At 39.3% G+C, this 27,820-nt stretch overlaps 1 protein-coding gene across 21 annotated transcripts in view; it reads right to left on the reverse strand.

Moving 5' to 3' along the window:
• Positions 1-27,820, reverse strand: part of adgrl3.S (adhesion G protein-coupled receptor L3 S homeolog) — a 1,276,319-nt gene that overhangs the window by 825,629 nt on the left and 422,870 nt on the right. For 20 of the 21 annotated variants that reach the window (XM_041579809.1, XM_041579790.1, XM_041579795.1 and 17 more), the window contains 3 exons: positions 12,496-13,296; positions 10,132-10,197; positions 5,048-5,347 (listed from right to left, as the gene is read on the reverse strand). In XM_041579809.1, coding sequence (XP_041435743.1) covers positions 5,048-5,347; positions 10,132-10,197; positions 12,496-13,296 — 1,167 coding nt within the window. The remainder of the gene's footprint in view (positions 1-5,047; positions 5,348-10,131; positions 10,198-12,495; positions 13,297-27,820) is intronic. The other variant, XM_041579797.1, reaches the window with a different exon arrangement.

Genomic DNA, 27,820 nt, shown 5'->3' on the forward strand with positions numbered 1-27,820 from the left:
CATGCTGGCACAAACTCATAGTATTATGATTTGCTATGAAGTCCAGTATTTTATCCTTTATTAACCCTTGAAAACCTTTTCTACCACTGACATCAGACTAACTGGCCTATAGTTTGGAGGCTGAAAACGGGGTCCCTTTATGAATAGCAGCACCACATTAGCAATTCGCCAATCTCTCTGCACCATGCCAGACCTCAAAGAATCCTGAAAAATTAAGTAAAGAGGTTTAGCAATTACAATAAGCTTGCTAAGTACACTGGGATGAATACTATCTGGTACCGGACCTTTGCTTATCTTAACATGTTCGAGTCTCTTTTGAATTTCCTCATGTGTGAATCATGCATCATTAGTTGTATTATTAGAATTGGGACTATTAAGAACGAAAACCTTCATTAACTGGTTCCTCATTTGCGTAGACAAATAAAAAATATTAGTTCAGAATCTCTGCTTTTGTTTGTTATTATCAACCAGCGGACCCCCCTGTGATATTAAGGGTCCCCCACCCCTTCCTGATTCATTATTTTACTATTTATATTTTAAAAAAAATATTTTTGATTCTTTTTACTGCTTCCTGCAATATCCTTTTCCATGTCGATTTTAGCTTGCCTGATTTATTGGCCTCCTTGTACCTTAAAAATAATTCAGCTGTCCCAGCTAACTTGAAAGCTTAAAAAAACTTACCCATGTATATTTATTAAGCAGCATTTTAAAGACTTCCCATTTTTGTTCTGTGTTTAACCCTGTGCCCTTATACTGTCAAAGTTTGCACGTCTAAAATTTTGTGTTTTAGTTTCTCCCTTATTGAATTGCCTTTGCAACAGAATCTCAAAGGAGACCATTTTATGATCACAGTATTATTAGTTATTACATACCTCCCAACATTTTGGAAGTAAAAAGAGGGACAAAAAATTTTTTTCCGCATGTAGCACAGCAATTTTTTGACCACACCCCTTTCTGTGGCCACACCCCCTAATTACCATGGTTGTTTTACAAAATTTGGCAGGTTATGAAAGTGAAAATATTTATCCTTATCTAAACTGTGTTTTTGTGTCTCAAAATTGTTACAAAGTATCATATTTCCACCTGTTAGCTGTTCTGGGCTCTCTGATAAAAGTCAATTAAGTGAGAAACTTTGTTTCTTTTACTGGCTGTTCAGTGCAGAGAAAAGAGGGACTTTCCAGTACAAATGAGGGACTGCGGGTTGAGCTGTCAAAAGAGGGACTGTCCCTCCGAAAAAGGGACAGTTGGGAGGTATGGTTATTACAAGATCCAAAAGAGAGTTCTTCCTAGTAGGTTCTTGAACGCTGGAATAAAAAGTTGTCATTCAGCATATTTACAAACCTATTTCTATCTTGGCAACTCCATTACCCCAGTGAATGTCTGGATTATTGAAGTCACCCATAGATATAACTTGAGCTAGTTTTGAAGCCGCTTCTATTTGTTAAAGTAGCTGGGCTTCATATTTGTCACTTGTGCAGTCACATGTTTCATCCCACCAGGTCTCAGTGATACCAATTATATCACAATTTTTAGAGCATGCAATTCATTCTAGGTCTCCCATTTTACCTGACACACTCTGTGCTTTTGCAAGCATACAGCAGAGGTTACTACTTTTACTCAGTGGAGAATTATATGTTAAGTTAGTATTAGTCTGTTCTCCTTGTAACAGAGGGACCTCATTAGCTGGTAAACTGTATGCCCCCTCACTCCTCCCTATGACCCCTTACTAATCCCACTGCCCCGTCTACCCTATCTTCCCTGTAATTCTTAATCTCACCCCCTTGCCTAGTTTAAACACTCCTCCAACCTCTTAGCCATTATTTTCCCTAGCACAGTGGACCAACTTCCATTAAGGTGCAATCTAAAATTCCTGAAAAAATTACATTGGAAGACCTTCCCTTAATCTTAGAGCCTAGATCCCTGAACTCACTTTTAAGGTCTTCCATCTGTAAATGAGGAGGAGGAAAAGCTCCTGATGCAAACAGAAAAGGCTGCTAGTTTGGGGATAGTAATTATAATGGGGGATTTTAAGTACCCAGATGTTGACTGGAGCAACAGTACTTCAAAGACAGTTAATAAAAACACGTTTATAAACTGCCAAGATAGTTAATGGGAACAAGTTAACTTGTTGCATGACAATTTTATGGCAAGAGTTGTTGAGGAGGAAACCAGAAAAAATGCTTTACTGGATCTTGTGATCTCTAATGACCCTGATCAGACTAGTCCCTGGATCAACTTGTACTATGAGCTATCTTCCATAACCCTGTATTCCCTCACTTGCTAAAAAGTCATCCAACCTTACTTACAGTACCCTCCCCTAAGTCATTAATGAACAAGTTAAATAAAAGTGGACCCAATACCAAACCCTGAGGGACACCACTAAGAACCTTTCTCCAAGTAGAGAATGTACCATTAACAACCACCCTCTGTACCCGATCCTGTAGCCAGTTTCCGATCCATGTGTAAACAACTTCATTAAGCCTGACAGACCTTAGTTTAGAAAGCAGTCGTTTGTGGGGCACGGTATCAAACGCTTTGGCAAAATCCAAATAGATCACATCAACTGCACCCCCCCACGGTCCAGCATCTTACTTACCTCATCATAAAAAGCAATCAAAATTGTCTGACATGACCTATCCTTCATAAAACCATGCTGATTGCTTCACATAATGCCATTCACTAGGACAAAATTTTGAATGTGATCCCTCAACAAGCCTTCAAATAATTTGCCCACCACAGAAGCCAAACTTACTGGCCTATAATTGCCAGGCTGAGACCATAATCCTTTTCTGATTGCTTCTCATAATGCCATTCACTAGGACAAAATTTTGAATGTGATCCCTCAACAAGCCTTCAAATAATTTGCCCACCACAGAAATCAAACTTACTGGCCTATAATTGCCAGGCTGAGATCATAATCCCTTTTTAAATATTGGAATGACATCATCTTTTCTCCAATCCATAGGTACCATACCAGATAAAAGCGAATCTGAGAAAATTAGAAAAAGGGGCTGGTCTAAAACTGAACTAAGCTCTCTTAGAACCCGGGGTGTATGTAATCAGGCCCTGGAGCCTTGTTTACATGAATTTTTATTAAAGCTTTATGGATCATATTCTGAGTCAGCCACTTACTAGATTAAGCTGAGCCATCAGTGCAGCTATGAAGTGAGCCTGGGAACTCTGACTCCTCTACTGTATACACTGAAGAAAAGAACTGATTTAGCACATTTGCCTTTTCTGTATCTGTTACAACCATACTGGTACCATTATTTAATGAAGCAACACTCTCAACCCGCATCTTTTTACTATTAATATATTTAAAAAAAACTTTTTGGGGTTAGTCTTAGCCTCAGCCGCAATGCACTCTTCATTTCTTTCTTTGCCTTCCAAATTGCTGATTTGCAACATTTATTATAGTGTTTATATTCATTAAATGCAGCTTCTGTCCCAACAGACTTGTCGTTTTTAAATGCATTTCTCTACTTTCCTACTAACTTCTTTACTTCTATATTAAGCCACATAGGATGATTATTAGAGCTTCTACATGTACTCCTTTAGGTAATAAATTGAGAACAGTAATGATTAAATATAATTTTAAATGACAACCATTTCTGTTCTGTGTTTTTAGCTGAAAACGTAATGCCCCAATCAATGCTCTAAAGGGCAGCCTTCAAGGCACTAAAATTAGCTTTTCTGAAATTCATGGTTTTTGTGGCCCCAGTATATATTTGTCTTTTGCACCAGACATTAAATGATATAACATTATGGTCACTATTACCCAGTGGTTCAATGACTTGCACATTTGCTATAAGTTCTGGGTCATTAGAGATCACTAGATCCAGAATAGCATTTTTTTCTGGTTGGCTAATCAACAACTAGTGTTTGCAGTGACTAAACTTCTCATGTGCTTGGGAAATCAGTACCTATTGCTCCTTTCTATGTCTAATGTACTTTAGATGCCAGAATCTATCTCACCTTATGGCATAATTAGCTTGTAGTGCCAGCATTCACAGCTCTCAGTTACAATTGTACATGTGGTGTTAATACTAGTGATGGGCGAATTTATTCGCCAGACGCAAATTCACGGCGAATTTGCGTGATTTGCCGCCAGCGAATAAATTCGCGAAACGCCCGTGAAAATTCGCTGTTTCGTGAATTTTTTGCCATTTCGCGAAATTCCCGAATTTTCCGGCGAAGCGAAATGGCGCAAATTCGCCCATCACTATTTAATACCCCCTACCTGCAGAGCCAGACTTTAAGCAAATGTTGCCCCCACTTCTATGCTTTAATTTTCCTGAAAATTCAGTGAAAGCACACAGGAAAGTGGGTGGAGACCAAAGTGAGTGACCAAAGGGGCTGCTGCTATTTGTGCCGCCTATTCTTATTCTCCTGACCCCCCAGTCAAAAACATCTTCTGCTGCCTATGTCTTGTAGAACAAGAAAGTTGGAGTGCCCATGCCCCTTAATTTGACATGCAAGCCATGATAATAAAATCTCTGCATTTACAACATGCTATTGTATTAAAGCTAGAGAGTAGGTTCCGTGTGGGTTGTATATGTCCAAAAAGACTGTTTTCATCAGAATTCCACTCACATCAGTGTGGGTTTTATGCAAATGCCCTAATGAAAACTTGGTTATAACTATATTTAACGTATCCTGCTGCATTTGCACATAGTGGACCATCCTGAATATATTGAGAAGTCCTTTGTAGGTTTTGTTTTGTAAGTGTTTTGTAGGTGTTTCTCTTTGTATCCCCTGGCCAAGAATCTATTGTTCATTTTTTTTTTCAGTTGCTCACATTCAACTGTTAAATTACTATTATTCCATTTCCTAATAGTCCTTATGGAACTGTGATTGTTCTTCCAAGGGAAGGGAAGGTAATTACTGACATCCTAAAGGAAGACAGAAACTGTAATTTATTTAAAGCTTGGTTTTCATTTATTCCCTAACTTGAATATTCTGATCTAGAAATTCTATAAAGGATTTGTGAACAGAAAGTGTCAGTTTGATAGAGATAGAGGGTAACAAGTTGATTAAAAATACTTACCAATAGTGCCCAAGGGACATGGCTGTTTTGCAATTTGTCCTTGTCGAGTCTTAAACCACATGATTTCACGTGCCTCTGAGGCCTCACAACTTTCTGTTGCAATAGCTGGCGATGCAGCAGTAGCCGGATCAGTTATAAATTCAATAGGAACGTCACTCATCAAGGATAATGTAGTGGTGCTTTGATTTCTTTGGTTAAATATTGATATAGCTGTTGCTCTTCCCATGTTTGTTGTTACAGTCCATTGTGTTGTACTAGCTATAGTACTACCCACTGTAAATGATTTAGATGGAAATATTTCTAAAAGAAAAGCATAAATGCATTTATATATGTTAGAAGAAACATGATTTTTTTTTAAAAAAAATAAAATCAAAAATTTAAATTATCAAAATGTGAACATCCATGTGCTAAATGAGCAAATGGAAATTCTGCTAATGTTCTCGTTACACTTTTGTGGTGTTTATACATAGTGCCTGTTGGTGTCACTGTGCACAAGAGTTATACTGTGTACATAGTACTTTCTAGACTGTATTCAAGTATTAGAGTTGAAGTGTAATGGCTGCATGAACCTGCTAATAAAGCACTGTTATACTCTATATACTGTACAATGAAAATTCTAGGCCATTACAAAATATATGTGAAGAAGGGAATGGGAACAATCAAGAGGGAGTAGGCATATACTGGGAACATAGAAGACTGTTAATATTGAAACGTAGATCCAAGCACTTGTTTATAGTTGCCATTTGGAACAAGGAAATGTGCCCTTTTTTGTTTCAACTCTAGTTAAAGTTAGTATCAATTACAAGTTATCAGAAAGTAGCAAGAGATGGCTGGTTATATAGTGTGTCAAAAATTATGTAATGCATATTGTGTTACACTCGGCAATGTGTAGTCTTGCCAACACAGAATATTGGCCACATTTCACACAATATACCCAGTCCAATGCCTGGCACATATGTGCAGCCAGATAGTATCTAAGTATCTATCTGGGGTTCCTTGTGAGATAGGGGAGGTCAGGCTCTTTTGAGGGATTCTATGCAATTTACAGCCCCAGTTTTTCCCCCTTTCTAAGCAAATGTGCTGACAACTTTACAAGGGATTTTTTGGCCAGATCAAATATAGCTATTATTTACTTTAGCCAAGGTGGGTTCCAAACCCCAGGAAGCATCTACACCAATAGACCAATAACCAATTACCCGCAATACACTACTTCATGCTGACAGTTGTCATCCATCTGATGTACTGCCATGTTATTATGGGACCGCTTTGTACAATGAGGACATGCATTCAGGGACATCAAGAGAGCCTATGAAAGGGCGGTTGAGACCAACCGCGAGCATCTTTTGGCATCTAAGAACAAGAATAGGGATAAGATGTCCAATATGATCACGACAGGTAGGACTAATATGAACAGGGACTTTCCCAGTATCATTACTACCTATTCCCGAGATAGTGCCTTCATTCATAAAACTGTCCAAAAATATTGGAAAATCTTAAAACAGGATCCTAACCTTAAGGAAATCTTGCCTCCACATCCCCATTTCACTTATAAAAGAGGACTAAGTTTGGGGTCGATACTATCCCCCAGTTTATTTGCTGATTCTGAGCCCTTGAGACCCACACACTGGCTAGATGTTAAGGGTTGTTATAGATGTGGGGCTTCCTGATGTGGAGCATGTCCCTTTTTGAAACCATCTAAGGAATTTGTAGGAAATAACAATCCTAGACGCTTCAAGATCAATTTTTATTTTTACTGTGGTACCAACAACGTCGTTTAAATAATAACCTGCAACTGTGCTTTGCAGTATATAGGGGAAATGATTAGACCCATTAGAAAACGAATATCCGAGCACTTAAATTGCGTGACTCAACATGACACAAGTTCTGCGGTAGCCAAACATCTGCTTAAACAACATGATGGCAAATTATGCGTATCTTTTCAAACCATAGATAGGTTGGTATCCGGTGCTTGAAAGGGGGACACCGAGTTGTCTCTTCTTAGAAAAGAAGCCTTTTGGATTTATAAGTTATGCACAGTTATACCAAAAGGACTTAATAGGGAATGGGAATGAAATTGTTTTGTTGATTGAAATCTTTAGGTTATTCTATTGTGAACTCTTATTCCCATTATCCTAATATTAATTTCTTTAATTTCATAATTTACGTGAGTTTCAATAGAGTCTCATATTATTAATCTTTATTCATCTCCATCCTTGGACTAGGATTAACATTTCTATTTATTGTGGATTATATATGAATTTATTTATTTACATACTCCCTGTATTTATTATAATACCAATATATATGCATTTTACTTATTTATCTATTTATCATGATGCATGTTGTATATTTCATGTTTATATATCTCAACCAAATGAGGTTTAAATGTGGATAATTTTCAATTTATAACCCACTTTCTGCTTCATGAATCCATTTGTTACTTGTTATACTATACATATTTGTTATCTATAACCATCAATTATTTGTAACATTTAGATTCTTTTATCAGGCTATGTCTCCACAGTGTTACATTGTTACCCTGTGATCTTATCACTATTTAAATTTCAATAGACAATTGTTATTATATCTGACTGATTGCTACATATATACACGCATATAGCCATACATTGATTAATTTAGCTTAGGAGCATTTACTGCGACGTTTTAATTGGTGGATTTATTCTTTTATTGGTGTCGGTTTATAAATGTCTTGTCCGAAGGGGGGCGCCCATGCTTCTGATGAAGTGACACAGTAGTCACAAAACGCGTCAATCTTTGTTTCCCTGCCCGCTTGTATTTAACATTTTAATATGGAATAAAGTAGGAAAAGCTAACAACACTCACCAAACTTGAATCACATAGTTATGGGGTGAACTCAAATGAAAAGGAGATATTGGTTGGAAGCCCAAAAGTGGGAGGAGCCAACAACAACATTGACTTTGAATGGGGAAATGTAATCTACTGCCAGTGTTAGAGCTTAGAAGCAACACTAACCAGACTTGTATCACATAGTCATGGGGTCAACCTGAATGAAACGTGATACTAGTTGGATGCCCACAAGTGGGAGGAGCCGACAAAACATTGACTTTTTATGGGAAAATTTAAATTGCTGACACTCTTACAGATTTGAAACTACACTCACCAAATTTGAATTACATAGCCATGGGGTCAACCAAATGAAAAGGCAATTTTGGATGGATGCCCAAAAATGGGAGGAGCCAACAGCATTGACTGTGAATGGGGAAATTTTAATTGCTGCCACTATTACAGCTTTGAGGCTACACTCACCAAACTTGAATCGCAGAGTTATGGGCTGAACGTATTATGAAAACATAATATTGGTTGGATGCCCAAAAGTGGGAGGAGCCAACAATAACATTGACTTTTTATGGGTAAATTTTAATTGCTGCCACTTTTACATAGTCATGGGGTAAACTTTAATGAAAAAGTGATATTGGTTGGATGAACAAAAGTGGGAGGAGCCAACAACAGCGTTCATTTTGAATGGGGAAACGTAAACTGCTGCCATTCTCACTTGTTTGATGCCAGTTGGTCACAGGGAGACTAAGGTTAAAAGTCACAAAAGGTGGGGGGAGCCATCAAGAGCCAATCAGATTTCACTGAGTGAGTTCATGTGTTTTTCCAAACCAACATGAAGTTTCTTCTCAAACATCCCTTTCTAGTTATTTTAATAAAGTTCTTTTGAATGTTTGTAGAGAGGAAAAAGGAAGTGGGAAAGAAGCAGAAGAGTGAGGGACAGTTAGGAGAGAAACTGCAAGTCTTGGAGCTGTATAATCAACTAAATAAAAAGAAAATCTTGGTTATGACTTGAGCCTTCCACAAATATTATTACACACTTTTACAAATTGCATTTAGAGAAAACGAACTTTAATTTGAAGCAGCATAGGGAGTTGTTCACTGTGAGGGCAGTGAGGATGTTGAATGTCCTGATGTTGTGATGGCTGATTTTTTTAATGTCTTTAAGAATGGTTTGGTTGAACAAGCATTATATTAGGGGCTATTGTGATACTAATATATACAATTAATATAGATATTAATATAGGCATATAATACACTAAAGCCATGAATATCTTGTAAATTATATCCTTATAAACGGTGAGTTCTGATGTCATCAGTTATAAACAGTGAGTTCTGATGTCATTTCTGTCACATGACTCACTGAAATTTGTGAATTATAATAAATAAAGTACCCCCTGTTGCAAAATATGAGGATATTATAAGTTTCCTCGGAGTTCCATGACCTGTATATGACCTTATATGGTCATGAAACTCCTCGGTAAATTATAATATCCTTATATTTTACAAAAGGGGGTACTTTATTTACTATATAATTTATTTAGTATAGTTTATTTTTGTGAGTGTATAGAGAGTTCAGTATATGTATGTGTATATATATATGTGCACTGGGGTTCCTTTAAAGGGTTTGAAGTTTAACTATGTAACTATAAAGAAATCACTAACACTGAGAGTACACAGGTGCACAGACTGCTTGCTTGCATGCTCTTGTGGTTTTTCGGGACAATCTCTGATTTGTTTTGAAGCAATGTAATGCTGTATCTGTCAGTTGCACTACACGTAGGAATGGCAAGAAGCAAATCCACTTCTCTCCACTTATATTGTTTTCTGAAAAATGTATGCTCTATTTAAATTTGGTGCCAGCAATACCTTGCAAAACAGAGGCACGTTTCCCACAATGTTGAATCACCTTTTCTTTTAGCAAAACTCTGTAAATTTTGATACTTAACATCAGATGCTATTTTGCCATGCCAGAGGTTGCATTTACATTGTAATCCTCATTTAGGGCATATATAGGATAATACTCTAAGCATCTGTGGCAGAAGCCTGGTTTGCAGATGCTTTCTTTGCCCCATATACCCATCTGTCAGCCTGACTAAAGAGACCAGTGCCCTAATAATTTCAAAGCACTTACTGATAATCACTTACTAATCCTAACAGCCAGCAACAATGACTCACAGATGTATAATTATCCAAGAACATACTGTATATTATAAAAAACACTTACATATATCTATAAGCCCTTGAAAATACAATGTAAAGCTCACCTTTTTCTGATATCTTCTCAATATCCGAATCTAGACGATTTGAGGGAACAAGATAAGAAATGTGACCTAAAAAAAAAAAATATATCTATCTCATATATATATATATATATATATATATATATATATATATATATATATATATATATATATATATATATATATATATGTTTATATATTATGACTTTGAGAAAGGCCACGGAGAGGCCGAAACGTTAGTCCTTTAGTCAATAAACGTTTTTATTTTTTAAGGCCTGAGAGTGCGGACCTTCTTTGTAGATAGATATTCTAAAACTTTTGGACACTGCACCCAGGCATTTCTGTACTTAATGACGAGAGTGCCGACTCCTTCACAGTTTACTATATATATGTATATTTATATATATATATTACATAATGGATAAGCTCAGTAGAACACCACTGAATTCTACTGAGATTACCTGTTATTTGCTACGTAACTGTAAAAATACATAGTAACATAGTACATTATGGTTGAAAAAAAGACAAACATCCATTAAGTTCAACCTTTTAACTTTTTTTTTTTCAACCTGTCTAACTGCTAGTTGATCCAGAGGAAGGCAAGAAAACCCATCTGAAGCCTCTCCAATTTGCCTCAGAGGGGGAAAAATTCCTTCCTGACTCCATAATGGCAATCGGACTAGTCCCAGGATCAACTTGTACTATAAGCTGTCTTCCATAACCCTGTATGCTAAAACCCTTGCTAAAAAGCAATCCAACCCCTTTTTAAAGTTATCTAATGTATCAGCCTGTACAACTGATTCAGGGAGGGAATTCCACAAAAACCCTTCAGAATATTTAGGCAGAACCTCTTTTCTTCTAATCGGAATGGGTGACCTTGTGTCAGCTGGAAAGCCCTACTGGTAAATAAAGCATTAGATAGATTAATATATATATATATGAATCTATGTATAAATATATATTTATACATAGTTATCATATCACCCCTTAAGCGCCCCTTCTCCAGCATGAGCATCCCCAATTTGGCTAGTCTTTCCTCATAGCTAAGATTTTCCATACCTTTTACCAGCTTAGTTGCCCTTCTCCTGTACCCTCTCTAATACAATAATGTCCTATTTGAGCACTGTAAAAACTGTATGCCATATTCTAGATGGGGCCTTACCAGTGCTCTATACTGACATTGCTTGCTACAGCAATCTGTATCATCTACAAGGACTCCAAGGTCCTTTTCCATAATGGATTTGCCTAGTGCAGTCCCATTAAGGGTATACGTGTCTTGGATATTTTTACATCCCATTTATCAATGTTGAATCTCATCTGCCACTCCTCAGGCTGCCCAGACTGCCAGTTTGTCAAGATCCTGTTGCAAGGATGCTGCCTCCTGGATGGAATTATTTGAGCTGAATAGTTTTGTGTCATCTACAAACACTGATACATTACTTACAATACCCTTCCCTAAGTGATTAATTAATAAGTTAAATAAAAGTGGACCCAATACCGAGCCCTGAGGGACCCCACTAAGAACCTTACTCCAAGCAGCGAATGTACCATTAACAACCACCCTCTGTATCCTATCCTGTAGCCAGTTTCCTATCCAATTTGTCTGACATGACCTATCCTTCATAAAGCCATGCCAAATGACTGGTAATTAATTGCTAAATTAATTGATATTTAAGCGGTGGTGTAAATAAAAAGAGGCCCCAAAATTTTGTGCAAATTGTGGGTCACCTATGATTTCATGCAGGAGAAGGCCTGAAAATTGTTCTCTTAGATCCACAACTTTTTCTCAGTGGGTAAATAGGGGAACAAAAAAATGCAAGGAGAAACAAGCTGCAGTTCCCTCACTCTTCCACTCAGATTTCCTCAGAAAGAATGAACACATACATTTGCTTCATTTGTCAATGCACAATTAGCTTGCGTATAGCCACTCTTAGGCTACTGGCACACAACTTGTTTTCCCACTGTTATTTTAAAAAAAACCTCAGATTTGTCCACACACTGCTCCCTTTGTGTACACACTGACAGAAATGTAATACATTAGTGTACACACTGAATTAGAATAATAAAATTCGGCCATAAAATGCACTCTTGCCCATTTATAAGAGATATGTTCACAGTAGTTCACCAGTGCCCTGTAAGGGCTGAAGGGGTCATTGAGAATAAAAGTTATGCAGATACATGCAAGTTATAATTATACTTGTTGATTACCTGGCAGGTTATATACAGACTTAAAAGGTTGAACTTTATGGAAGTGTGTCTTTTTTCAACCTAACTTACTATGTTACTATGTTGTTTGATATAGAATAATTGTCTACTGTATGTCTAACTGTCTGCTAAACACATACTATCTTAAAAACAAATTAAAAGAACACTCAATAATATTCATACCTGATTTACCATCAATGGTTCCAAAATCCAAAGAATATTTGACCACATGATAATTATTCCAGACATATAGAAGGTTGTCTCTTGGATTATAATCCACAGCTGCAATATATTGATATGAGTTTGGAAAAGGTATATCTACATATTCATCTTTATTTTGATCAGTATTGTAAGTATAGTCAATCTTATTTCCAGTTGCTTCGTTATCATCATCTTCATAAACTGACTTTACCACGTACAGAATTCCACAGATCATAAATGCATTAGAAGCTGATCTTTTATCGTAGGTTGTGTCCCATGTTCCTTCAATTCTTAATGTGTAAGGGTTTAATTGGCTTATGACAATTTTTCCATTATTCTGTTCTGTTGCATAGATGACCCACAGTCCATTCTCATCCACTGCAAGGTCTATATCTGATTTCCCCCCCCACCTATAAGGAGATGTGTCATGATAATTTGCACTAGCGATAATGGCTTCTCCACTCTTTATTCGTGTCCTAAGGTCAAACTTCACAATATTCCTGGTACGTTCTTTATTGAAAAATAGAGCTCCATCATAAACTACAAACCCTGTACCATCAACCCTGTGAGGAAGCTTATACGTTGTTGTTGGTCTTCCAGCAATAAAGTCATCTTTGGAAGAGTACTCTATTAATGTATCAGTTCTGTATGGTGTCCAAGGCATGTAATATATTTTATCAGAGGCTTGCAGGGGATCTTTGCACCAAGCACCAGACTGATGATCAGACTCAAATAAATGCTCGCTCTGGTGAACAGCTCTTACCAATCCAGGGCAAAGAAAAACTGATTAAAAAAAAACATACGTAAAATCAGACAGAATCAATATATGGCATATAGAACAAGATTATTATTATTCATTTGCTATATTTGAAGACATGCATACAGAAAAAGAGTACTAAAGAAAAGCATCAAGCTAGCACCTTAAAAACTTAACGGTTTTCTTTTTTCGATTTACTGCCACAGTTAAGCTTATTACATTCTCTGTTGTTTCTTTTACATCTAAAATAAGTAATGACACATTTGAAAAATTATTTATATAGCTGTACAACCATGTGCACTAATTATGATTTTACCTTTATAAAGAACATAAAGTTTTCCCATACTAACCTGTACATTTCTTTGCCTAAAAAAATAAGCATTTGGTCCCTGAAATCTGAAAATTATTGATTGCATTTTGAAATAATAGAAAGTATCATGATTATTATTTTTCTGATTTTCTCAGATTCACTTTCATCTGGTATGGTGCCTATGGATTGGAGAAAAGCTGATGTTATTCCAATATTTAAAAAGGGATTACTATCTCAGCCTGGCAATTATAGGCCAGTAAGTTTGACATCTGTGGTGGGCAAATTATTTGAAAGCTTGTAAAGGGATCACATTCAAAATTTTGTCCTAGTGAATGGCATTATAAGCAGCAATCAGCATGGCTTTATGAAGGATAGGTCATGTCAGACAAATTTGATTGCTTTTTATGATGAGGTAAGTAAGTTAGTAAGTGCTGGACAGTGGGGGGCAGTAGATGTGATCTATTTGGATTTTGCCAAAGCGTTTGATACTGTGCCCCACAAATGACTGCTTTCTAAACTAAGGTCTGTTGGGCTTAATGAAGTAGTTTGTCATTTTAAATGACAACCATTTCTGTTCTGTGTTTTTAGCTGAAAACCTAATGTCCCAATCAATACTCTGTAGGGCAACCCTCAAGGCACTAAAATTAGCTTTTCCAAAATTCATGGTTTTTGTTGCCCCAGTGAATATTTGTTTTTTTTAAATGATATAACATTATGGTCACTATTACCCAGGGGTTCAATCACTTGCACATTTGCTATAAGTTCTGGGTCATTTGAGATCACTAGATCCAGAATAGCATTTTCTCTGGTAGGCTCCTCAACAACCTGTGCCATAAAATTGTCATAAAATACATTTATAAACTTGTTCCCATTAACTGATCTGGCAGTACTGTTGCTCCAGTCAATATCTGGGTAATTAAAATGCCCCATTATCATTACTTTACCCAAACTAGCAGCCTTTTCTATTTGCATCAGGAGCCTCCTCCTCCTCACTTACATTAGGGGGTCTATAGCATACTCCTACAAACAATTTGCTGGACTCTTTACCCATAACACTTCTGCCCCCTCATTTTCTAACATAACCTCCTCCTTTATATAAGCTTTTAAATCCTGTCTAACAAACAGACATACCCCTCCTCCTTTTCTATTGCCTCTGTCCCTCCGAAACAAAGTATAGCCACTGATATTAACTGCCCAGTCATGTGACTCATTCAGCCATGTTTCGGCGACACCAATACCATCATATTTTCCCTCCAGCTCTCCTATTTTACCAGTCAGACTCCATACATTTGCAAACATACATTTAATACTAGTACCATATTGAACATATGACATGTGGTCCTCCCTATCCTTAACAGTACCCCCAGCCAAATCTCCTCCCCTATTTTCCCTTTCTTTGCCCACTATCTCATCTAACCTGTTTTCCACTGAATCTTTTACTGAACCCACTCCTCGTTTAAAATCTCCTCCAACCGTCTAGCCATCTTCTCTCCCAAAACAGCTGCACCATCATCATTGAGGTGCAGCCCATCCCTAGCAAAGAACCTGTAGCCGACTGAGAAATCAATCCAGTTCTCCATAAACCCCAAACCCTCCGCCCTACACCAATCTCTCAGACATGCATTAATTTCCCTACGCTTCTGCTGTCTCCTTATTGTAGATCGTGGCTCAGTTAATATCTCTGAGAAAATTACATTGGAAGTCCTCGCCCTCAACTTTGCACCTAGTTTTTTAAAATCGTTCTTGAGGACTTCACCACCTCCTTTAACTTTGTCATTGGTACCTATGTGTACCAAGACCACTGGGTTTTCCCCAGCTGCTCCCAATAATCTGTCCACTCGTTCCACCACATGCCGAACCCTAGCATCAGGCAAGCAGCAGACTGTTCGGCATGTAGGGGCCTTACGACAGATTACCCTATCCACCTTACTAATAAACATAGTGATTGCTGGAGCCTCAGGTCCAATAGGAATTCAGCTATGTGTACAAGAAGCAAAAGTGGTTACCATTTAACCCGTGCCAAGTAAATTGTGCCAAATGTAACTAGCAGTAACATGAATATATGTTAAATACTGTATAAAAGGCATATAAAAAACTATTAAAATGGATAAGTTGAAGTACAATCAAATGAGCAGTAGTAATACAATTACATTTTAATAATAAAAATTAAAGATTAAATATCTGTAAATATCAATAGCCAGTTGAGATAAACAGGGACCATAAGTTAATACAATAGGACAATACATTAGAAACAAATCCTTTACTAGGAAGGGTAAATATATCACTACACGTTAGTTAAGTTCTGTTCATAATTCATTTCCAATTACTTTACCTGAAGGGTCTTCCCTATGAGATTCAAAATATTTTTTTTATAATTTTTGGGATTTTTAATCTATGCTTCCTAAAATGATCCTCCAACTTCCTTTTCATTTGTCTAATGTATTGCAATCCACAGTCACAGTTTAATAATTATATGACCCTTATATAACCCATTTACTGTCTAATAACTAATTGCCCTGTCACCAAAGAGGCGAACTGGTTCATGTTTGCATGTAAAGCATTTGCGTTTCTTACAGCTAAACATACCTTGGTTGGTATTATGAAGGAAGGACCAGTAACATCAATTTTTTTTTTACAAAAATTCATTAGTAAACATCAAAAAATAAACACCAACACAAATTAAACTTTTAAATTGTAAAGCCTTTATTATAAAATAACTTACTGAAACTCCACTTCCGTTCTTCTGGAGAAAAGGCGAAAGGGCGACCATCCATTCTGCAGCAGTTGATTTCTCCTCCCTGGCTATCTCTCCCGGCCGCTCTGCTCTGCCGGCAAGATGGGGCAGCACTTCTAAGCGATACACAGACATGTATCCTCCAGCCGACGTCGCCATTGCCTGCCAGTTGCTCCACACCACTTCACAGCATTGCTCCTCCGTCTCACCCTGACTTTTTTTTCCCCGCACCTTGCAGCTTCTTGCCTTGCCGCTCGACCAGCCCGGCTCCGCCTCCAGGAGAGAGCTGCACCTGCCGCCCTGACATTTGCTCGTCTGCCCGCTGAAGTGAAAAATCCTTGTTGCTAATTGCCAACTTTGCCTTCTTCTCCCCACACTGCCTACACTGCTCCAGGGGGGCAGTGCAGTGTGGGGGCTGGGGGTGCGGGAAGAAAATGAAAGCGCATTAGTGTAACTGCACTGTATTGAGCGCTATGTTGTGCTGAGGGAACTGCGCTTTCAGTACAAAGACATTTCTACCTCTGTACCTTCTGCGAATTTGCCTCTGAAAAGTTTCCAGGTATGATTGGCAAGAGTCGGAACTTGCAACACGCACTAGTCATAGTGCGATCGCGCACAGCACTGCGCACAGCATCTACTGACACGGGTGTGCGCAACTTGTTGAGAAGCAAGGCAAGAAGCTGCAAGGTGCGGGAAAAAAAAAGTCAGCGTGAGACGGAGGAGCAATACTGTGAAGTGGTATGGAGCAACTGGCAGGCAATGGCGACGTCGGCTGGAGGATACATGTCTGTGTATCGCTTAGAAGTGCTGCCCCATCTTGCCAGCAGAGCAGAGCGGCCGGGAGAGATAGCCAGGGAGGAGAAATCAACTGCTGCAGAACGGATGGTCGCCCTTTCGCCTTTTCTCCAGAAGAACGGAAGTGGAGTTTCAGTAAGTTATTTTTTAATAAAGGCTTTACAATTTAAAAGTTTAATTTGTGTTGGTGTTTATTTTTTGAAAAAAATTTGATGTTACTGGTCCTTTAAGGTAGAGACAGTTTTTGTAAGGGCTTACCCTGGTGGTCTAGCGGGGACTAGGGCCAGGCGGGGACGCCCGCAGCCCTAGTCCTTCCAGTTCTGTGCCGGGTTTCTCTATGGTGCGCGCGTCCGTGCACTTCCTAGTTTTACGTGCCGGCCTCTGACCTAAACACATTGCCCGTTATAGGTTTCCTCATTGTGAGTTCCTGGTGCCTCTCTGCTGTTCAAAGCTTCTGTATCTTGTGATGCTGATTCCTGTTGTGACCCCTGCCTGGTTTTTGACGATTCTGACTCCTGTATCCTGACCCCTGCCTGGTATTCCGACATCGCTTATTCTGTAACCCTTCTGATTGATCTCCTGGTTTGACCCTTGCCTGCCTGACTCCGTTTGTACTACGCCTGCCCTGACCCAGCCTGTTCTGACTACGATTTCTGTCTACGCCTTGTACCGTGACTGTCTGCCCAAAAGACTTTGCTTTACAGTCATGCCCCTTTGCTCATTCAGAACCTCTCACTTGGCACCTCTCTTATTAAGATCTGGCGGCATCCGATTAGCCGAGGGCTCCTCCCAAGGTGAAAGGTGGCTGTTAAATGCGGAAGCAAGAGCCGAGAACAGGGTGCTTAGCATTGGTTCTGAATTTAGGGTGCCGACCGTGACAGTTTTAAGTTGACTGGGTGCTATTATATTACCAAGATTTTTCTGTCATGTCTCCAGCATAAGCTGTCATCATGCTGTTAGATTTGATTGCTCACTTGTGGTGAACTCCATCTGCTGGCCATTTCAGGGACCTATTCAGCACCTCCATAAGGCTAGCAATAGGAGTGCATTTGAACTAATGAGGCTACCATACTTCTAACATGTGACCAACACAGTGCCTTGTTGGAGCTAAGACTCCATTTTACAGCTCATTGTGTGGAAGAAGCACACAGTTTCTCATTCTCCCTTTATGGTAGCATCGCTGGTAAGCATGCCACCTCTACAGCTGCCAGCACCTCAGAGACACTGCTGCAGACATATTTTGTGCTTTATGTTGCAGTTGTGTAACATAAAGCATAACATACTTATTGTGCTTTCTGTTATTTGTTACATTTTCACCTATTCCCCTTTGCTATCCAGTAAAATCTACAGACTTCAGTTCACAGTCTCTTTATTAGATTGTGGGGAGGTTTAGCTGCATGTCGAACTACACACTGCACCAGGGTAATACGTAGGGAGGACAGAACAGTGAAACACGGCTGCCAAGCAGGTTGAACAAACTGTAGCCTCACTGCAAACAGTGAAACAGCGGCTGCTAAGCAGATATCAAGATATCAGATATATGCAAGCAGTGACACAGTGGCTACCAAGCAGGTAGATCAAACTATAAGGGGCAGATTCATCAAGGGTTGAATTGAATTCGAGGGAATTTTGGATACTTCGACCATCGAATAGGATACTACAACTTTCGAATTTACTTCAACTTCGATTCGAAGTAAAATCTTTCGAATATTCGACCATTCGATAATTGAAGTACTGTCTCTTTAAAAAAACTTCGACTTCAATAGTTCGCCATATGAAACCTGCCAAAGTGCTATGTTAGCCTATGGGGACCTTCTAATGCATTTTTGCAAGTTTTTTGTAGTCGAAGTAAAATCGTTACATCGAAAGATTTTACTTTGACCACAAAACGGTCAAATTCGGTAAAAAAAACTTCGACTTCAATATTCGAAGTCAAAGTATAGCCATTTGATGGTCGAATTTCGAAGTACATTTCACTTCGAAATTCGACCTTTGATAAATCTGCCCCTAAACAGCGGCTACCAAGCAAGTAGATGAAACTATAGCTCACTGCATGCACAGTAAAACAGCAGTTGCCACACAAGTGGATTACAACCAGCTACACTGCAAGCACAGACAACATCCTATTACAGTGATTCAGATACAGCCACTGCTATGAAGTCATTGCCACTACAGCTAAAGCAGGCAAAGGCTTATCCGCTGTTGCATAACGTCACAGAAAAAGACATCTTCATTAATAACCAAGTAAAGTAAAGTAAAGAGAGCACGATTAGAAGCAGAGAGAGCATGCTTAGAAGCAGGGAGCACGGCTATAAGTGGAAGCCAAAGTAGAGAGTGAACAACTAGAAGCTGAGGCAAGGATGAAGAGCGCACAGCTTGAAACATTTTCTAGAAAAGCTCACCATAGAGAAGGAAGCTTCAGCAGCCATAGCAGAAGAGGGAGCTTTAGAGACAATCATATACCCTTATAGTCAAAGACACAGCAGCGTACCTGATATTCAGACTGAACTCCAAGACCCATTACAACGCACTAGGGAGTACATCCACCAGCACTACAAGCAGGACACAGATTCTCTTTCAACAACCAAGTCGACATGCTACTGGTGAGCCGGACCAAGAATGCCATTCGGGACAGTACATCAGCAGCAAGTCACAAGTGCACCAAAGAGACTACCCTGATCAAAGTGATGTCGCTTACATCACCCACACCAGCCAAGTACCCAAGCCTAAGGGTAACCCTGCACCAGCTTCCTCTGCGATGTGAAAGCGGTATGTCACAAGTCATCTGAAAGGAGAACCTCCAGACAGGTATGAATACACGTCATCTTCTAACTATTACACTGATCCACACACTTATCCTGTTGCAAACCAAGCCACAATGGACTTTGCCAAGTTGCAGAATGCAAGTTAGTCACAAAAGGACTTGTAAAGTTTAATGACCGCCCAGAGGGCTACAGAGCCTGGCGTTCCTCCTTTCAAAACACTATCAGAGACATAGACCCATCTTAAAATAGATTAATATGGCTGGTCATCAAGTACCTAGGAACTGAGTCTGCGGAACATGCCAAAAGGATCAGGTTGATCAACATAAACCACCCAGAGACTGGTCTCAGAATGATCTGGCACAGGCTTAATGAGTGCTCTTAATGCACTTTTCAAAAGAATTTTAGATTTTCTGAAAATATCCAACAAAAGCTTCCATCAAAAACTTAGGAATCTAAGTGACCTGTTAATGGAATTACCAGTAGCCAAAGCTGAAGGGGACCTACCAGGTCTTGCATTCCTTGACACAGCCAGAGATGTTAACCCCATAGTGCAAAAGCTGCCTTACAACTTACAAGAGCGGTAGATGACACGCGGATCTAAATTTAAAGAGGTACACAATGTCCCATTTCCACCCTTCAATGTGCTTGTGGACTGTATACTAACAAGCCAAGATGAGGAATGGCCCCAGTTTTGATCTCACTCTGCCACATGCCTCTCCTTCAGTACTTAACACTAACACACAAGTAGCAGTAACAGTACACAAAACGAATGCTTCCTCTTTTAATTCTTTTCACAGATCTGTAGAACCTTTTCACGAGGAGAAAAGGAGCAAAGACCCTGGTAAGCAGTGTCCCTTACATCGAAAGCCTCATCCTTTTCTGAAATGCAGAGCCTTCAGACAGAAGTTCATAGAGGACCGCAAAGCCTTCCTAAAAGAAAAACAACATCTGTTTCAAGTGTTTCAACATCTCACCCAGGGCCAGATTTACATAGTGGGAGCCCCTAGGCCCACTTCCTTTCGTCGCCCCTATCCCCTCCCCTTTATCTGTGGCCTTTCCACAAATCCAGGCCTGATCTCACCTTGCCAAGGACTGTAAGGTCAGTGTAAAATGCACGGAGTGTGACAGCACACACCACACAAAGCTTTACACCCTGGGTCACCCATGTGAGTTTTGCCTCACACCGAGAGCCCCAGCAAGCATGGTGAGGAGGAAGGTGACATGGCTACAGCTACACAGCTAAAGTTCTCACTGCACAAACATTTGCAAAGATACTATAGATGGCAGATCCTGCTCCAAAATTTGCCTGGTCAGAGTATACCCGACAGGCCAAACTGATAAATGCATAAAACTTTATGCAATCCTGGATGACCAGAGCAACTTTAGCCTGCCCAGCATTCTTTGATGCATTTAATGTCAAAGGCCCAAGCACTCCTTACTCTCTAAAAACATGTGCAGGAATTGTCAAGACAGCAGGGAGAAGGGCATCCGGCTACCAAGTAGAGTACATAGATGGAAAGGTATGCATACCCTTGCCAAATATAACTAAATGCAACCAGATCCACAATAATGGATCTGAAATCCCTACACCGGATGTAGCTATGCACCATGTACACTTGAAGCGCATAATGCACTTAATCTCATCTGTGTGATGGAGCCTCAGACTTCTATGGGACTTAAAGTCTGATACCTTTGCTTTCCAAGTAAACAGGGAAGAAAACCCTTCACTCGCAGAGGTGTCCTGTCCACAATAAATAGCCTGTATGCTCCTGTCACCATACAAGGTAAAGCACTTTTAAGAGACTTAACCCTTGAGACATCTGATTGGAACACCCCACTGGCTCCCGACAAAAGGAATTTGTGGGCAGAATGGTGAAGTTCGCTAACAACTCTTTCCAGCCTTCATGTAAGACTTTGTGTGTTCTCTGATGCTTCCTTCAAAGCTATAGCTGCTGTCTTAAAACTGTGGACATCCATGGACAATGTCACTATGTGCCCACTGACTACAACCCTGCAGACCATGCAACCAGAGCCGTTGCAGCAAGCCAGCTTAAAGACACATCTTGGCTCACAGGACCAGTATTCTTGAGTAACACAGAACAAACTGATCCTGAAAGAGAAATATTTGAGCTAGTGGATGCAAATTCATATGCTGAAATCCGTCCACAAGTGTCTACATACCACACAATGACCACTGACAGCCAACTTAAATCCAGCAGATTTGATAGATTCTCAACTTGGAAATCACTCATCCGAGCACCTGCCTAACCCTCATAGCTCACTCCTTCAAACATACCTCTTTTACAAATGTAAGTACTTGCAAAGGACATCACTGTAAAAATGTCTACACAGCGGCAGAACTTCAGCAATCCAAAACATAGTTACATAGTTACATAGTTAAATTGGGTTGAAAAAAGACAAAGTCCATCAAGTTCAACCCCTCCAAATGAAAACCCAGCATCCATACACATAACCCTCCCTACTTTTAATTAAATTCTATATACCCATACCTATACTAACTATAGAGCTTAGTATCACAATAGCCTTTGATATTCTGTCTGTCCAAAAAATCATCCAAGCCATTCTTAAAGGCATTAACTGAATCAGCCATCACAACATCACCCGGCAGTGCATTCCACAACCTCACTGTCCTGACGTCATCATCCGCACTATGGAATATGAAGTATATTCTTGAGAGATAATTTGTATCATAGTGGGCAAAACCATCCCTAAAGACAGTACTTTGAGGAAGCTTGACCCATTCCTTAACTAAACTGGCCTATTGAGAGTAGGAGGCTGTCTTACAAACACCTTCTGGGACAGATGGAGAAAGCAACACCAATATCCACTTTGCAGCCACAGAATAAATGGCAAACTGCAAAACCCAACCTCAAATCTGGTGATATTGTTCTTGTAAAAGACTGTCAGTCACAGAGAAATGAATGGCTCTTAGGTCTTGTCACCAAAACATTTCCAAGTGAGGATGGAAGAGTCTGCCAAGTTGAGGTCAAAACCTTCAAACAAGGAGAAACAAAATTGTTCCTCAGGCCAGTTTCCGAAATGACTTTGCTGTTATCTCCCGAGGAATTAAGTGGTGACATCTATGGTGGGGAGTGTCATGTCTCCATAAGCTGTCATCATGCTGTTAGATTTGATTGCTCACTTGTGGTGAACTCCCTCTGCTGGCCATTTCAGGGATCTATCCAGCACCTCCATAAGACTAACAACAGGAGTGCATTTGAACTAATCAGGCTACCATACTCCTAACATGTGACCAACACAGACACTGCTGCAGACATATTTTGTGCCAGCTAATGTGCTTTATGTTGCAGTTGTGGGCTTATACATATTACTGTTCATTGCAAACTTACTTATTTTGTGTTCTGTTGTATGTTACAGTTTCACCTCTACTCTATTCCACTTGCCTATCCATTAAAATCTACAGACTCCATGCTCAGTCTCTTTATTGGATTGTGGGGAGGTTTAGCTGCATGTTGAACTACACACTGGGTAATACGTAGGGAGGACAGTAAATTTGGGTTTAGCATCAAGTATTGGTTTCAAATAGGGGTCAGATTGTAAAATATTTCAATCTCCACAAGAAGTGATTTCTTTGTACCTGAGGTTGTAAGGTTGTAAAAGTAAGGCAACAATTTAATATGTTGCTTATATTAAGGTTGGATGTATATCCTTCAAATTCAGACATTTTAGTAATTGCATTATTCCCAGACCTTGTCTAGCTCTGTTTCTACTTTACGGGGTAAACTATTACAATAAGACAACAATTTTTCATAGCCTTTTATTTAAAAAAAAGAAACAAAGCTATCTAACTGCCTCGCAGTATGTTGTTAATGTGGAGCCATTTAGAATATGGTTGCTGTTTCTATCTGGGTAACTATTAAACAACACCTTTTTGACATATGTATGTGTTTCAATAACATTATTCACCTATAAATGTTAGACCCAGGAAGTTAATTCCCCTCTAAGGTCTCTCTGACATGGAAAAAATGCCAGTAGAATGAGAATTTAAATTCCTCTGAACTATCTTCTGAACATCTGGCAATAATGCTATTAATAAAATGACTTATTTGAATGAGAAGGTTACATCCAACTAAATAATGGGAACATGTGTGATTTTGTTGGGATGCCCCCTACATTTTGTACAGTTTACATCTTGTTTGAGAAGATATTGGAATATTTTACAATCCAACCCCTACTTGAAACCAATTCTTAATCTGGAAAGCAAAAAATCTGGTTAATAAGATATCAACATAAAACTCTCCCTGCCTCCAACTCCTAGTCCCTTCAAAATACCAACTAATGGATGTTTAGATGTGGGAAATGCAAAAATGTACCCCAAACCAGTTTACCTCTTTGGTGACAGGAGAAACATTTCATATTAGATAACACATCTCATGAATATCTAAAGGGGGTTATATAATTATTAACCTGTGACTGTGGATTGCAGTCTATTTGACTAACTAAAAGGAAGTTTGAGAATTATTTTAGAAAGCATTGATGAAATAATAAGAAGGAAAATGACTGGATATATAAATTACACAAATTGTTTTTGTTTGGTTTGCATAAACTGTTTTTTAAACTGATTTTATAGTGAAATATGCCCCCCCCATGGTTCCTATTTATCTCCAATGGCTATTTATTGATATTTACAGATTTGTAATCTTTAATTGTATTTATATATATATATATATATATATATATATATATATATATATATATATATATATATATATATACACCAAACAAACAGGAACGCACAACCAAAAACGATCCAAAGGCTGGGTGCCAGTCTGTAAATCTGTAAATCGTCCCTTCAATGACGGCACTCCAAATAAATCAAGCTTAAGACAGTCAATTCAAATCATATAGGTTTATTTAGGTGGACCAACGTTTCGATTCCACACAGGAATCTTCGTCAGGGTGAGAGTGCCAAACACATATTGCCAATTTAAACATACAAAATGGTGCCAAAGTACCGTTGCTAGGGAGCCTAGCAACACAAGTGTCAGGAAAAGTTAAGCATGAAGTGAGAAGAAAGAAGAGGAAGTACGCAGTACCTCCAGCGACCACCCTTACCAGAAAGCGCACCTTTTGTTGCAAAACTGAATCGCTGTGCAGCCAGGGAAAGAGTTCACCCGTCCTACGTTCCTATGGAGGTGAGCTGGCAACACTGAGCGCAAGGAGGGTCACGTGAGCAGAGCGTTCCACCTGTTGCTAAGCAAACCCAGCTGTTACCCGATCTGCATAAGCCTGTGGGTCTGTGACTCACAGAGCCGATGACAGCGTCCCAGCGCATAGCGCAGGGAGCTGAAGTCTGTCTCTGGCCATCATCACATTTACTCCTTGTGCAGAGGGAAAGCTAAAGGCATCGAGCCCAACACATCACCGCTACTACAAAGCAGTTACGGTGTTAGTTGGTTCTGCCATGGAGTACGCTGAGGATCTCAGAGGGTGGTACAAAAATGAGTCTAACGCACGACCACCTGCGTGCTCACATATCGGAACTGGGGTCTCAATCATCACAGTGTTAGCGAAACAACAGGCAGCATAACATGATTAAAGCCATAGGTAGCGACAGACAGTTGTCGTGCTAAGGGGTACTCCTGCTACCCACTAAGCATACGGGGGAGGTGCGCTTTCAGGTAAGGGGGGTCGCTGGAGGTACTGCGTGCTTCCTTTCTTTCTTGTCACTTCACGCTTAACTTTTTCCTGACATTTGTGTTGCTAGGCTCCCTAGCAACGGTACTTTGGCGCCATTTTGTATGTTTAAATTGGCAATCTGTGTTTGGCACTCTCACCCTGACGAAGATTCCTGTGTGGAATCGAAACGTTGTTCCACCTAAAGAAACCTATATGATTTGAATTGACTGTCTTAAGCTTGACTGAATTTGGAGTGCCGTCATTGAAGGGACGATAATAAAATTTTTTTGTTTTTTCACTTAAACCCTGTGAGTGCCGCAATCCTTTTTTACTGCTTATTTCCCATGCTGGCACCCAGGTATTAATTTTGTCTACGGAGTGCACCATTCCTTTGGTTATTTATATATATATATATATATATATATATATATATATATATATATATATTAATTTTACTGTTACAGTTTAAATTAGGCCCAATTATTAATCAGTATCAATATTGTATGATTTATACATGCCACCAAACAGAAACTTGATCACTTTAACAAGTTTGCACGCAAGGGTGTACACACACACATACTCTCTAATCTAATGCATGCATGCCCATTTTGATTCTGGGCAACCATAGTATCTTTCCCACTGATGCAGGCATATGCACATGAGCTTCTGCATTTTTTAGGAGCATTTTGTAATTTAGACAGCAATTACTGATAGGTCCAGTGGACAAGCCAGAGTGAGCATAAGCTCCTGAGGAATTTGGTATTCAATAAAATGCGTTGAGATGAGATTAATGAGCACTCATTTTGTAAGTGAAATTTTATTAATTTAATAAATAATTTAGACGTATTACACTATGGAGTGTGCGTTACTTTTTTTTATTATTATTTATATATTTTTATTTGCAATTTAATAATTGACATCATTTGTGTGTACTGATCGGGTTTTCCCCAGGTCACAGCTATTACTGTTGCGGATATTATCATTACACACATAAAATATGCATCAAAAAACATATCCAACAAAAAGGAAAAGAAAAAGAAATGCATGAACGCAAGCTATTCACTCAGAAATGTAGTACTACTGGTTAGGTTTATATGGCTGCCATATTGAAAAGTTAACAGGCCTTGGGAAATATGTCGGTAGCTGAGCCAGAGAGACAGGTTCTATTGTAAGTCTTAGCAGAAGTCCAGTATACTGCAGCACACTGCAAATTGTATAATTTTCAAAAGTGTATTTTATTGGCTGCAAACATGTGAGCAGACAATATGTGGCAACGTTTCAGGCCTCACAGGACCTTTTCTCAAACCTGGGAAATTGCATACTGTTCTGTGTTAAATAGAGTAAATTGTGGGTGGGGAAACAGTGGGGGTGCTGCGTGGGAACAACAGTGTCCATTAGTGGTCATTGATTGTGTTGCAAGTGTCCCAAATATGTTCCAATCCTTTCCATTTGGGAGGGCTGAGCCAATGTATCCAAACCACAAGTCCCATCCACAGGGTCGGACTGGGGGGTCCGGGGCCCACCGGGACTGGTGTCCAGGGCCCCCCTCTGGCCCCGCTACCTACTTGTTCGGCGAACCCCTGCTCGGCGCATCGCGCATGCGCAAACGGCGCGCATGCGCAAACGGAAACGGCGCTCGGCGCGCATGCGCAAACGGCGCTACTATGCGCCGAATTTTTTTTTATTATTTTTAAAAAACAGTTTGGGAGAGGGGGACTGGCCCGGCGGGGCCCACTAGGGTCGGGGCCCACCGGGTATTTTCCCGGTATCCCGCCGGGCCAGTCCGACACTGCCCATCCAGATTCCTAATAGTGACCATACTTGTAAATGTGTCCAAAGAGGATACAAAGTTTCTTTTCAATAAGTGTCATTGTGAACAAACTTTAAGTGAGTCAAAAGCAAGTGCTACAAAAGAAACAAAGTACATCATTAAAATCAGAGAATCTGAGGTACTTAAAACATTACTTTATATGCACATTATGTTCTGTGTTTCGTTCTGTGACCGCTCAATCTATGCAGAAGGTAATTTTGGCACTCAGAATATACCAATACATAATCAATATTCAATAATCTTGAGAAAAAGATATTCCAATTAGGCAATTTGTATTATTAACTACTAATTGGAATATCTTTTTCTCAAGGTTATTGAATATTAATTATGTATCGGAACATTCTCAGTGCTGAAATTACCTTCTGCATAGATTGAGCAGTCACAGAACACAATGTGCATATAAGGTAATGTTTTAAGCGCCTCAGATTCTCTGATTGTAATGCTGTACTTGTTT

Source organism: Xenopus laevis, chromosome 1S (genome assembly GCF_017654675.1).
Source record: "Xenopus laevis strain J_2021 chromosome 1S, Xenopus_laevis_v10.1, whole genome shotgun sequence".
Classification (NCBI taxonomy): Eukaryota; Metazoa; Chordata; class Amphibia; order Anura; family Pipidae; genus Xenopus; species Xenopus laevis.